This window comes from Phacochoerus africanus, chromosome X (genome assembly GCF_016906955.1).
Source record: "Phacochoerus africanus isolate WHEZ1 chromosome X, ROS_Pafr_v1, whole genome shotgun sequence".
NCBI classification, from domain to species: Eukaryota; Metazoa; Chordata; class Mammalia; order Artiodactyla; family Suidae; genus Phacochoerus; species Phacochoerus africanus.
This window is the reverse complement of record NC_062560.1, coordinates 71,191,838-71,206,898: the sequence shown is the minus strand read 5'-3', so window position 1 is coordinate 71,206,898 and position 15,061 is coordinate 71,191,838. Positions and strand designations below refer to the sequence as shown.

The 15,061-nt window shown below is 35.3% G+C and overlaps 1 protein-coding gene across 3 annotated transcripts in view; it reads left to right on the top strand.

The window, feature by feature from the left end:
• RPS6KA6 (ribosomal protein S6 kinase A6) overlaps window positions 1–15,061 on the top strand; it is a 174,477-nt gene that overhangs the window by 110,776 nt on the left and 48,640 nt on the right. For all 3 annotated transcript variants that reach the window (XM_047765584.1, XM_047765586.1, XM_047765585.1), the window contains exons 7-8: window positions 3,234–3,340; window positions 3,787–3,824. In XM_047765584.1, the coding sequence (XP_047621540.1) occupies window positions 3,234–3,340; window positions 3,787–3,824 (145 nt within the window). The remainder of the gene's footprint in view (window positions 1–3,233; window positions 3,341–3,786; window positions 3,825–15,061) is intronic.

Genomic DNA, 15,061 nt, shown 5'->3' with positions numbered 1-15,061 from the left:
AATTACCAGTTCTTCCAGAATTAATTTATATATTTAACAAAATTGGAAACAAAATTCTGATAAGAATTCTTATTTGAAATTGACAGATGATTTTATCAACATACCTGGAAAAGTAAACAAATGAAAAGAACTATGGCTTTTTGAAAATAGAGAATACTCTTTCTTTGCCCTACCTCTTTTCAGAACTTTATAAAGCTACTGCTATAAGCAAAACATAGTATCAACACAAGATTAGACACATACCATTTAGTCAAGAAATATTCTGGTGTAAATGACTTACCATATATTAGTATAATAGAGAAAGAATCCCAAGTTAATGGCAAAGAAATTGATTTTTCTGTAAGTAGTATGTGAAAAAATTGATTAGATTTTTCAAAAAAATTTAAATTGCCATCACTATTACATACAAAGATAAATCTTACATTACAGAGCTAAATCTGGGGGAAAAAACTATCCTTAAAGAAAATGCAGCTGAATATGTAGTTGACTATTGAATGGAGGGCTCCTTAGTCATTAAAGTAATGAAGGAAAATCATACAGAAATTATATATAAATTTGACTACATTAAATTAAGAATAATTGAACACAAAAGCCAAGCAGAAAGTGGGGAAAATATGTACCAGTAGTAATATGATGGAGAACTGACATTTTTTAATATTTAAAGGGCTTGTACCAATTGAAAACACAGTAAGTAAGTACTGGAAAATGGACAAAAATATTACTAATAATTCAGTAAAAAATAGACTACTAGACATGGAGAAATGTATAGCCTAAGAATCAAAATTTAAATAAAACAATTGATGCCATCTTTGTATATCAAATTAGAAGAGGTTTTTTAAAGTGTAATATTCAGTGCTATTGTGGATGTGGTTAAGACAAATGCTTTCATAAGCTGCTGATGAGAGTGGAAATCATTGTAACCCTCTTGGCAAATAGTTTTATTTTGTGTGTCAAGAATCTTGGACTATTTATTCTCCTTTATTGCTTAGTATTTGCTTTTTTATTTCTCAGAAATCTATTTTGGGAAATAATCATAAATACCAAAAATATATGCATATTACAGAGTTATTTATAAGAGTGAAAAACTGGAAATAGCCTAGTGAACATTTAGGTAAATTATAGTAAATTAGTATGTTGATATTGCAGAGCTATTGAAAATTCTTTATAAAAAAGTTTTAAAGATGTAGAAGAATGCCGATGATGTTGTATTAAGTGGGGGGGAGGGGAGAAGCCATTAAATAGTACATATAGTGTGATCTCAAATATGTTGAAACACATAAACTCATACATGCGTATAGACATGCATGAATGATTTGACAAGTAGACAACAAGAGACCAGTAATGTTCACTTCAGGGTGCTGAGGTTTTAGATGATTTTTATTTTCTGGGAGATTCAGGATGATTAGTGAATGGGAAAGCATTAATGGTACTAAGCCAAAACTTAAGAAAAAAAGTTGTAACATAGCATATGGCAGAAATTGTCGCTAAGAACTACCTCTTCTCCTGGTTCTTAAGGACAGTTATTTCTGAGTTCAAATCCTAGGCCTGCCTCTTACTAGATAATACCTACCTCATTGTTTGAAACATTGTAATAACATAATGAATGAGAAGTGACTGGGCACATAATAGTTACTTAATAAGTTTCATATTTGTTTTCAACATGAGGCTTTCCACAGAGACAGTTTCACTACAAGATAATAAATGTGCTTGCCATAAAGTATAAACTAGGCTGTTTCTTCTTTAGAGTTTATAAGATTTTTATTTAGGGTTTTCTTATGAGTTAGATTTCAGTAAACATTTTGATTAGCCTTCCTCAGAAGTGAAATAGCTAACAAGTATTTTTCTTCTTAAAATATGTGAAAATGATGTTCTTGTAAAAATGTTACCATTATAGTATTAAAATGAATTCTCCCGAAATGTAATGAACAAGCTTTGTTTTTCTATAGGTCATTTTTAAAAAGCAGGTAGAGTATCAAACTGCTCATTCTCAGCAATTTTACTAGTAATCTGATTCTGCATAATGTAATTCACTGGACTTATTTCTAAGTGGGCAAACTTGTTATAAGATTTTATGATAATTTCATTCAAATTTTGGGCTTTCCTATTAATAATACATATTTCTTTCATGAAAATAACCAATTTCAAAACATTTGTTTTACCATTTGAAAACCTTTCATAAATCTTATCAATTACTTCTAATGGTTGAATAGTGCCAAAGTTTGTGTGTAAGTTATTCACTTATGAATGGATGTAGACATAAAGCTATAATAATAATTATACCTAATGGTTGCACACAAAGAATTTTACAATTTACAAAGCTTTTGTTTTCCCATATAAACTTAGTTAACTCTTAAAACAACCTTGTTAAGTAGATGTAGCAGATACTGTTATCCTTACTTTACAGGTTTAGAAACTGAAGCCCAGAGGGCTAAGTAACATGTTAAATGTTACACTGCTAATCTAACTCCAAGTCCAATACTCTTTTCATTTCATCATAGCAGCTCTATTCCCAAGCACAAAAAGATGGAGGAATTCAGTGCCATTAAACCTATGTATTCTAGTAGCAGAAGAGTCCTGGAGCTACCCCTTAGATTAGAGATTGGTTTTAGAACTGTTTTATGTAAGAGTTACTAACTTAACTTGTGTTGGTATAGTAGAAGCTTTGGGTTAGTAGATCTGCTAAAAACAAAATTCTTGAGAAGTGATAGTAGACACTGAAAGAGGAAATAGGAGAAATAGTGAAATTACCAATGCTAAAACAAAATATCCTATAAACCGTGAAGTTCTTGAGAGCATCCATATATAATAGTGTACTAAAATTAGTAATTGAATAATAGTAAAAATATAAAATTAAAATGTTTTATCATAAAATTATCCATTTAAATTTTTCTATTACAAGTGTATACTTTATAATACGCATAGTATTTTATAACTGTAGTACATACGTATATAATCAGTAAAATATTAGAATAAAATTGACTTATGACACTTTCATTTCAAAAAAGGTAAATCCTGTGCAGTAATTCAGTGTAATATATGCAGACTACATTATATGCTTTAGGAAGATTTATATTAAAATATTTAATATTGAAGGAAAGGATTCTTAAAGGGCTTAATTTCATCTATTTTCTTGTTTGCCTAGATTTGTCTGTTTACTGATTTTTAAAGAAGAAAATTTAAATAAATTTAACATTGAAGAAAATATCAAATGGCAAATTATTATTTTATTCTAGGTTCTGTTTACAGAGGAAGACGTTAAATTCTACCTTGCAGAACTGGCCCTTGCTTTGGATCATCTGCACCGATTAGGAATTGTATATAGAGATCTGAAGCCAGAAAAGTAAAGCTATATTCTCCTTATGTATCCCAGTTACCAGTATTTCTATAACTTTTTCTCTCCATTAGGTCTTTTATTTTAAAGATCATATAAAATACACATGAATTATACAGTTATATGAAACTTACTTTAGAAAGTAATTTAAAAATTTTTATTAAAGTAGTGTTGATTTACAGTGTTGTGCCAATTTCTGATGTACTGTAGTGACCCAGTCATACACATAAATGCATTCCTTTTCTTATATTATCTTCTGTCATGGTCTATCCTGAGATTGGATATAGTTTTCTGCGTTATACAATAGGACCTCATTGCTTATCCATTGATTTTTAAATTAGTCATTTCAAAATTTGCCAGTATACAAGATAGATATTAATCTATTTTATTTTATATAAATGTTGTATATAGAAATATTTTATCCCATGTTCTTGAATGTGAATTTTGATTTACAGCATTTTGCTTGATGAAATAGGACATATCAAGTTAACAGGTATGCAAATTTTCTCATTCTACCCTAAGCCTGTTTTATATGTTTTTGTTATTTTAAAATGTGTATATATATTTGTGTAAGCCTGTTTGCCCTCTTTCTTGATTTACTTTGTATTTTATTTGTACCTTTAGTGGACTAAAGTTCATTTAAAGGGTGGATAAGCTCTCTCTTAATATGTTCTAATTATAATACCAAAACTTATACAATAGACTTGCTATCTTCATTAAGAAATGACATTTGGTTTTCTAGGTAAAAAATCTTTGTTTCAGTCTAGACTGAAAGAAAAAGTAGAACTATACAGTAGTCACACACATGGACATTTATCCTAGAGAAATAATAACTTACATGCACACAAAAAACCTATACATGAATTTTCATAGCAGCTCTATTTGTGCTAGCCTGAGAATGGAAATGTTCCAGATGTCCTTCAAAGAGTGAATAGATAAACAAACTGTGATATATCTGTACAATGGAATACTATGCAGCAATAAAAAGGAAAGACCACTTGATTTATATAACAACTTGGATGGACTGAAGGACATTATGTTGAGTGAGCCAATCTCAAAAGGTTACTTATGTTTTAAATAGATAGTAAATTCTGTATTTAATTATCAGAATGTTAAAACAGAGATAAAATGAAAATGTGGTGTTTACAGAGAATTTTAGATCAGTACAGTTTAAAGGTAAATTGCTTTGAATTCCTCCAAGTATAATGCTCCAATGTAAAAATAAAGAATGAAAAATAAATAAAAATAAAAATAAAAATAAATATAAATAAAGAAAGAATGAAGTCAACTTGAAAGCTCAAGCAAATGTGACAAAGTTCAATAAATCTTACTGATTCATAGCCGGATTCTATTTCACATATATGAAAGAAGCAAAACATTTAAAAGGACTAAAAGAGGACAAGGAAGAAAATACGAGTAAACGAGTGGAGTTTTGAAATTTTATATAATATAAATTTTTATTTTATAGCAATCAATCTTTAGTTGCAGTGCCAATGAGAATTTATTTTCATTTTTAAATAAATTATGCCTATTTTTCCATGAGTGAGGAAGGAGGATGAGAAAAGAGTATAATAGATTCTACCCATATCTCCCTTTTACATTAGGGTTAATTGGGTGAATAGTCATGTCAACTTGCTTTATATATAGTTTTTATAATGTCAGTTTTGCTTTTTACACCTTTTGGATTTAAACAGGCTTACAAAGTGAAGAGTAGTTTTAGAATTAATGTAATTTGTAAGCAAGGGACACAAGATTTGTAACAGGAAGAAACTGTGATATATATATATATTTTTTTTTTTTTTGCTTTAGGGATGAACATGTAGCATTTGGAGGTTCCCAGGCTAGGGGTCGAGTCGGAACTATAGCCACTGGCCTATGCCACAGCCACAGCAACACAGCATCCAAGCCGTGTCTGCAACGTACACCAAGCTCATGGCAACGCTGGATCCTTAACCCGCTGAGTGAGGCCAGGGATCAAACCTGAAACCTCATGGTTACTAATTGGATTCATTTCTGTTGTGCCACAAAGGGAACTCCTATATATATATATATATATTAAACAACCCATTTTCCTTAAAGTGGCACCAAGTTTTCTTTAAAGAAAGTACACAGTGATAAATATTAGGTAATTTACACTGTTTTATGATTATAATCTAATTCAGAGTTTTTAAATGAATAATAAGTTTATGAATTTAACCTCACAACATTCCAGTAAGGTTAGTTGAAAAGCACCATTTTAAAACTTTTCATTATTTCCTTTAATTTCCTTTTCTTTTTATTTTTCCTTTCTTTCTCTTTCTTTTTTCTTCTTTCTTGCTTTCTTATGTTCTATGTGTCTTTCTTCCTTCCTTACCTTCCTTTTTCTCCTCCTTGTCTTCCTTTCTTTTTTTCTTCTATTTCAAAATACTATAGTCAAAAGTATCATTTGCTATTTGTCATTGATAGCAGTAAGCCTATAGTGATTTAGGAATGTCTTATCTCGACAGGGCCTTCCCCAGCATTCTAAGTTTCCCCAGAATAATATTAGAAGAGGGATAGTACCTTTCTTTTTATCCTCCACTTTAAAAATCCTTCAGATATAAAGAATAAACTTAATATTTAACACATTACTCTGATGTAACAATGGAGTTTAGCAAAGTTACTTGATATGGCTGTGCTTTGAGCCTGACTAACCTCATATTGAGATTATGATTGTATAGCACAAAATCAGTAGATCAAGAATGGATATCCCCAAAAGATCTGTGTACTTGCTAATATATTATTTCTATTGTTTTTATATCTTAGGTTTTCTTTTTCTGGAACACGCCCACTAGTCTGTATAAAAACAAACTATGTAATATGACTTGCTTGATTTAGAAAAAAATATACTTATAATATCCCATTAAAATTTATGAATTGAACACAATTAATTTGAATTGTCTGTAGTTGCTATAATGTGTTTTCTTAGAGACATAATTTAGAAATAATTTCTACAAAGAGAAAAGAAAAATATAGTGTCAAATTAAATCATACTATTTGAGCTGAATATTTAAGAAAAAATATATACATTAAGAACATAATTTTAAGTAATTTTTATGGCTATCTGAAAATTAGTCACCGAGATTACTTTTACACATAGTACATAAAATTATTGTTGTGGGCAGGCTTTTAAAATTTAAAGTCTTATAAAAGAGTCACTTAAGGATATAAAGATACATTGCCCTACCCTACCCCCAACACTTGCCAAGAAAAGCCCTTTATATATCTGATATCTACATTTTCTTTTCAAATTAGTAGTTTGGAAAAAACACTGGTTAACATGCATCATATTTAATTAGTAGCTAACTCTTATTATTGTAAAAATTTTTGACAGTTGATTGCCAAGCAAATTCTAGTGTTAAATGTCAATTTGGTCAGAAATAGTATAGCAGAACTTTATGGACTGGTATAAATTTCTGAAAAGTAAGAGAGGATAAGAAAATTCTCTTCCCTTTTTCTTTTCTCTGGAATGGCCAAAGAAACCAATGTTCTTCTCTAAAAGGTATGTTGTTAACATTCAGCTGAACTGACCTCAAAGACTAGGTGTTATTACAATTACTTTTGAAATGGAATTGCAGAATTTAAAAACCTTAAAATTCAGAGAAAGAACATAGTGGTACATTGAAAAGATTTTAAAAATTATGATGAAAATCATAGTGCATTCAGGTATTATACAAGGATAAGTGATATTTAAATGAAAATATTAAGCATGTTTAGAATAAATCAGTTTCAAGGGAATGAAAATTAAGAATTAGTGTATTTTTTAAGAGATATATAAGGCTTATAACTTTTTTCATTTGTAGAATTAAGGTATAATTTACATAAAGTAAGTCTCGTTTAAATTCTTTATTTTTTATTCTTTATTTTTTCAATTATTTCCCCAATACAATTTTTTTTCCTACTGTAAAGCATGGTGACCCAGTTACACATACATGTACACATTCTATTTTTGTACATTATCATGCTCCATCATAAGTGCCTAGACATAGTTCCCAGTGCTACACAGCAGGCCTCATTGCAATAGTCTTCATCTATTAACTCCAGATTGCTAGTCCAACCCACTCCCTCCCCCTCCCTGTTGGCAACCACAAGTCTATTCTCCAAGTCCATGATTTTCTTTTCTGTGGAAAGGTTCATTTGTGCTGGATATTATATTCCAGTTATAAGTGATATCATATGGTATTTGTCTTTGTCTTTCTGGCTCATTTCACTCAGGTTGAGGTTCTCTAGTTCCATCCATGTTGCTGCAAATGGCATTATGTCATTTTTCTTTATGGCTGAGTAGTACTCCATTGTGTATATATACCACATCTTCCTAATCCAATCATCTGTCGTTGGACATTTGGGTTGTTTCCATGGCTTGGCTCTTGTGAATAGTGCTGCAATGAACATGTGGGTGCATGTGTCTCTTTTAAGTAGAGTTTTGTCCAGATGTATGCCCAAGAGTGGGATTGTGGGGTCATATGGAAGTTCTATGTATAGATTTCTAAGGTATCTCCAAACTGTTCTCCATAGTGGCTGTACCAGTTTACATTCCCACCAACAGTACAGGAGGGTTCCCTTTTCTCCACACCCCCTCTAGCACTTGTTATTTGTGGACTTGATAATGATGGCCATTCTGACTGGTGTGAGGTGGTATCTCATGGTAGTTTTGACTTGCATGTCTCTTATAATCAGCGATGTTGAACATTTTTTCATGTGCTTGTTGGCCATCTGTATGACTTCCTTGGAGAATGGTCTATTCAGGTCTTTTGCCCATTTTTCCATTGGTTGATTGGCTTTTTTGCTATTGAGTTATATAAGTTGCTTATATCCTAGAGATTAATCTCTTGTCCATTGCATCATTTGAAACTATTTTTACCCATTCTGTCAGTTGTCTTTTTCCATTCATTTTGGTTTCCTTTGCTGTGCAAAAGCTTTTCAGTTTCATTAGGTCCAATTCGGTTATTTTTGCTCTTATTTCTGTTGCTTTGGGAGAATGACCTGAGAAAATGTTCATGAGGTTGATGTCAGAGAGTGTTTTGCCTATGTTCTCTTCCAGGAGTTTGATGGTGTCCTGTCATATATTTAAATCTTTCAGCCATTTGGAGTTTATTTTTGTGCATGGTGTGAGGGTGTGTTCTAGTTTCATTGTTTTGCATGCAGCTGTCCAGGTTTCCCAGCAATGCTTGCTGAATAGACTTTTCTTTTTCCCATTTTATGTTCTTGCCTCCCTTGTCAAAGATTAATTGACCCTAGGGGTCAGGGTTTATTTCCGGGTTCTCTATTCTGTTCCATTGGTCTGTCTGTCTGTTTTGATACCAGTACCTCACTGCTTTGATGATTGTGGCTTTGTAGTATTTCTTGAAGTCTGGGAGAGTTATGCCTCCTGCTTGATTTTTGTTTCTCAGGGTTGCTTTGGCAATTCTGGGTCTTTAGTGGTTCCATCTAAATGTTTGGATTGTTTGTTCTAGTTCTGTGAAAAATGTCCTGGGGAATTGGATAGGGATTGCATTGAATCTGTAGATTGCTTTGGGTAGGATGGCCATTTTTACAATATTGATTTTCCCAATCCAGGAACATGGAATATCTTTCCATTTCTTTACATCTTCTTTGATTTCTTTGATTAAAGTTTTATAGTTCACAACATATAGGTCCTTTCCCTCCTTGGTCAGGTGTATTCTGAGGTATTTGATTTTGTGAAGTGCAATTTTAAAGGTATTGTCTTTCTGTATTCCTTTTCTAATATTTCATTGCTGGTATACAGAAATGCAACTGTCTTCTGGATGTTAATTGTATATCCTGCTACTTTGCTGAATTGATTAATCAGTTGAAGTACTTTTGGGGTTGAGTCCTTAGGGTTTTCTATGTATAGTATCATGTCATCTGCATACAGTGATAGTTTTATCTCTTTTCCTATATGGATGCCTTTTATTTCTTTTGTTTGTCTAATTGCTGTGGCTAGGACTTCCAAAACGATGTTGAAGAGCAGTGGTGAGAGTGGGCATCCCTGTCTTGTTCCATATTGGAGTGAGAAGGCTTTAAGTTTTTCCCCATGGAGTATTATATTTGCTGTGGGTTTATCATAAATGGCTTGGATTATGTTCAGGAATGTTCCCTCTATACCCACTTTGGCGAGGGTCTTGGTCATGAATGGATGTTGGACTTTGTCAAATGCTTTTTCTGCGTCTATTGAGATGATCATATGATTTTTGACTTTTCTTTTGTTAATGTGGTGTATGACGTTGATTGATTTGCGTATGTTGAACCATCCTTGTGAACTTGGGATGAACCCTACCTGGTCGTGGTGTATGATCTTTTTGATATGTTGTTGGATTCGGTTGGCTAAGATTTTGTTGAGAATTTTTGCATCTATATCCATCAAAGATATTGGGCGATAGTTTTATTTTTTGGTGGTATCTCTGTCTGGTTTTGGAATGAGGGTGATGGTGGCATCATATAATGTCTTTGGGAATATTCCTTCTTTTTCAACCTTTTGAAAGAGGTTAAGGAGGATGGGCACCAATTCCTCTTTATATGTTTGATAGAATTCGCCTGTGAGGCCATCTGGTCCTGGACTTTTATTTGTAGGGAGTGATTTTATGACCTCTTCAATTTCATTTCTAGTGATCGGTCTGTTCAGTTGGTGAGTTTCTTCTTGATTCAGTTTTGGAAGGCTGTAAAATTCTAGAAAATTGTCCATTTCTTCCAGATTGTCAAATTTGTTGCCATATAGTTGTTCGTAATATTCTCTAATTTTTTTTTTTTTGTATTTCTGCTGTATCCGTTGTGATTTCTCCTTTTTCCTTTCTAATTTTGTTTATTTGGGTTCTTTCTCTCCTCTTCTTAGTGAGTCTAACCAGGGGTTTGTCAATTTGGTTTACCTTTTCAAAGAACCAACTCTTGGTTTTATTGATTTTCTCTATTGTTTTTTGAATCTTTGTTTTATTGATTTCCTCATTGATCTTTATTAATTTCCTTCCTTCTGCTAACTTTAGGTCTTTTTTGATCTTCTTTTTCTAATTTGTTTATGTGAAGGGTTAAGTTGTCAATTTGAGATGTTTCTTCTTTTTTGAGGAAGGCCTCTATCGCTATGAATTTCCCACTGAGCACTGCTTTTGCTGTGTCCTATAGATTTTGAGAGGTTGTGTCTTCAGTATCATTTGTCTCCAGGTATTTTTTAATTTCCTTCTTGATTTCCTCATTGACCCATTGGTTTTTTTAGTAGCATCTTGCTTAGTCTCCATGTATTAGATTTTTTTCTCATTTTTTTTTTCTTATGGTTGATTTCTAGTTTCACACCATTGTGGTCAGAAAAGATACTTGAAATAACTTCTATGCTCCTAAATTTGTTGAGGTTAGCTTTGTGTCCCAATATGTAGTCGATTCTTGAGAATGTTCCATGTGCACTTATGAAGAATATGTATTCTGATGTTTTGGATGTAGTGTCCGAAGATATCAATTAAGTCTAACTTTTCTATTGTTTCCTTTAGGCTCTCTGTTGATTTATTGGTTTTCTGTCTAGAGGATCTGTCCATTGATGTGAGTGGTGTATTAAAGTCTCCTTCTTTGATTGTATTCCCATCAATTTCTCCGTTTATGTCTGTTAGTATTTGTTGTATGTATTTGGGTGCTCCTGTATTTGGGGCATATATGTTGATAATAGTGATATCCACTTCTTGTATGGATCCTTTAATCATTAAATAGTGTCCTTCTTTGTCTTTCTTTATGTCTTTTGTGTTAAAGTCAATTTTGTCTGAGTATTGTAGCTCCTGCTTTCCTGTCATGTCTATTGGTGTGAAGTATTTTTTCCCAGCCTTTCACTTTCCATCTATATGTGTCCTTTGTCCTAAGGTGAGTTTCTTGTAGGCAGCAGATTGAATGTTTTTGCCTTTTTATCCACTCAGCCACTCTGTGTCTTTTGATTGGAGCATCAGTCCCTTGACATTTAAGGTGATAATTGATAGATGATTATTTATTGCCATTTTAAACCTCATGTTCCAGTTGAATCTATGATTCTCCATTCTTGCTTTCTTTGTTGTTGGATAATTTCCAATTATTTTCTGCTTGAGTGTTTTTCCTTTCATTTTTTGCAAATGCCACTTTTGGTTTTGGCTTGTGGTTGCCCTGTTTTTAAAGTATGCTATCCCCTACCTATAATTGTGTGTTTTGGCCTCATGGTCCTGTAGGTGCAAACACTTCATTACTATACTAAAATTAAGGCAAAAAACAGACAAAAAGAGATAAATATTTAAAAAAGAGATTTTATTTCCTCACATTCCTTACCCACATTTTATGATTTTGATGACTCTTTCTTTTTTTTTTAATTTCATTTTGTTCATGATTAAATCTGTTTGCTGGCTTATCTGAGTGAGTGCTCCCTGATTGTGGTTTCCTCAATCATCCTTTCTTTCTGGTTTAGAGAAGTCCTTTCAATATTTCTTTCAGCCTTGGTTTTGTTTTGCTGTATTCTTTTAGCTTTTGTTGGTTGGAAAAAAATTTTATTTCCCCTTCTATTTTAAATGATATTATTGCTGGATAGAATATTCTAGGTTGCATATTTTTTCCTTTTAGCACTTTAAATATCTCTTGCCATTCCCTCCTGGCCTGTAGAGTTTCAGTAATCAGCTGATACCCTTATGGGGGTTCCCTTATAGTTAACATTTTGCTTTTCTCTTGCTACCTTTAGAATCCTCTCTTTATCATTATTTTTTGCCATTTTTATTACAATGTGTCTTGGTGTGGGTCTATTTGGGTTCAACTTGTTTGGGGCCCTCTGTGCTTACTGTATCTTGAACTCAGCATCCTTTAGATTTGGGAAGTTTCCATGGATAATTTCTTCAAATATATTTTCCTTCCCCTTATATTTTTCTGCTCCTTCTGGAATTCCTTTTATGTGTAGATTGGCCCACTTTATATTATCCCATAGGTCTCTTATATTGCTTTCATGTTTTTTCATTTGGTTTTCTGTCTGCTGTCCTGGGTGATTTCCATTATTCTATCTTCCACATCACTAATTCATTCTGCATTATTCATTCTGGTTTTTACTGCCCTTAGCTCAGTTTGTATCTCTGCAGATGAATTTTCTAGTTTTTCTTAGCTCCTCCTTATATTTTCTAGCTCTTTCTGAGGCCATCTGCATCACTGTTCATATCCTCTCTTAATTCCTTCAGTATTTTCACTATTTCCCTTTTGAACTCCAAGTCTTTCAGACTGCAGAGGTCTGTTTCATTGTTGACTCTTTTAGGTGAGTTCTCCTGTTGGTTTAACTGGGGGTGGTTTCTCAGCTTCTTCATCTTGCTTGTTGTTTTCTTTTTCTTGGTGGAGTTGTACTCCCCATGGCTGGGCAGGGTTTGCCTTGGCACTGCTGTGGAATGTTTCCAAGGGGCTGGCTTTGTTGGTCATTGTCTTTAAGGCAGCATGGTTTTATTGGGGGTGGGCAGGGCTGACAGGTCTCTCTGAAGCTAAGAGGACTTCCTGAGGGCAGACAAGCCTGGGAGGTCTGCTCTGCGATGGAAGCAGATTTCACGCAGCTGGGCAGAGCTTGCTCTGGTGTTGCTGGGCTTCAGACTCTTCTAGGGGGCTGGTGGTGCTGGTCAGCTGTTCCACAGGAGTGCAGCACTCCCTAAGGGTGGGAGCAGCCAGCTGGGCTGCTGAGAACCCAAAGGGCTCTTCCCAGGGCAGCAGGGATTGGCAGGAATAGAGGCAGATTTGCATGGCCAGGCCGAGCTTGTACTAGCTTTTCTGGGCTGCAGGCCTTTTCCCAGGGGCTGACGCTGCTGGGTGCTGCTCTGAGGGGTTGTAGCCCCTCCAGAAGGCAGGCATGCCAGGGCAGAGAAAGCCGCTGCAGTGGTCAGCTTACTGCAAATGGTGAGGCCAGCCCTCTGGGATTGCAGGCAGCCTCAGGTCTGGGCTCACGCCCACAGCGTGCGGGGGTGGGGGGGATGCACTGGGAAGCACAGCTTTGTGATAGCTGGCAGGCAAGTGAGCTCACTGTGGTGTGGGGAGTATTCTACGGTGGCCCACCTCTCCTCCTCTCCCCTGCCCAACACTGGCATCTTGTCTCCTGCAGATCCAGCTCTTCTCCCGGGTTCCCTCTGATGTGGCTTTCTACCCTCCAGCCCTTAGTGTATTGCTCCCTGCACCACAACACTCAGCTTCCTAGTCTCCCAGGCAGTCTCTGCCCCAAGAACTAGACAGACCAGTTCCTGGTCCCCCAAGCAGTCTCAGCACCACCCACCCCAGCCCGTTCCCAGGGACTAACCTCTGGAGCCGAGGTCTCGGTGCCGAGTCCCCACCCAAGCGTCTCGGGTTTTGGTGACTGTGCCAGTAGTTCAGATGATCTGTCAGTTCTCACTCTGCTCTTCAGAACTCAGACTTACTGCTGCACTCTTCTCTGCATCTGGAGATCCCTCCGATTCGGTTGATCTTTCCGTCGGGTAGGTGACTTTCCAGGGTGTGGGATCCCTTTCTCCTCCACAGTTCCCTTTTGGGAGATCCTGTCCAGCCCCAATTCCCCTTCTCTCACTCTCCTCTTTTCTCTTGTTTTACCCAGTTATGTCACGAGATTCTTGCCGTTATTGGAGTTTAGGTCCTTCTGCCAGCGATTAATTGCTGTTCTGTGCGAGTCGTTTAACCTTTGGATGGTTTTTTCTTGCTGTGTTTGTGAGAGAGGGCGGGCGTGTCCCCCTAATCCTCTGCCATCTTGCCTTTTCTATGTATAGATTTCTATGATACTTCCATACTGATTTCCATAGTGGTTGTACCAGCTTACATTCCCACAGCATTGCAGGACGGTTCCCTTTTCTCCACACCCCCTCTAGCATTTGTCATTTGTGGACTTATTAATGATGGTCATTCTGACTGGTGTGACTTAGTATCTCGTGGTAGTTTTGACTTGCATTTCTCTAATAATTAGAGATGTTGAGCATTTTTTCATGTGCTTGTTGGCCATCTGTATATCTTCTTTGGAGAAATGTCTATTCAGGTCTTTTGCCCATTTTTCAATTAGGTTTTTGGCTTTTTTGCTGTTGAGTTTAAATTCTTATGATAATGGAACTATTTTGTATTTTGACTGCATTATCATTATTATGATAGTCATATTGTAATATAGTTTTATAATATTTCCATGGAGGGAAATGGAAGGAGGGTAGCAAGATGGCAAAATAATAGGCATGGAGTTCACCTCTTCCCACTAATGTATCAGAAATACATTAGCAAGTGGAGAAATCCTCACAGGACATCTTTTGAATACTGTCAGAATAATTCAAACACCTGAAAGGACAATAGGGACCCCCACATTCCTGGGTAGGGCTTAAGAGAAAAGAAAAAAAAAATGGCAGCAAGTTGGGACCTGTGCCTCCGGGAGGAAACTGAAGGAAATGAGGGGTTGCAGCAACTGGGAGAGTCCCCTCACAATTAGGGACACTAGATGAGACAGGAAAGGAGCTTTAGCTGCTCTGAGGGAAGCACAATAGAAGTTCTGTGGCACACAGGACAGAATGATACATACAACCCTGCAACCACCCTGTGCCCCTAGGCCTAAGACATGAGTTCGAAGGTACAGGCAGGAGCTAAGCACTGGAGCATGAGGTTTAGAAAACAATCCTGGGGATAGGACAGCTGCTGGCTGTGTGAGAAAGCCTGGAGAAGTGGGAGGGTGGAGTGCCACAACCAGGAATATTCAGAGAGTTGGCCTTGGGCCACCATGGTATCTAAAAGCCCTTGTTTGAT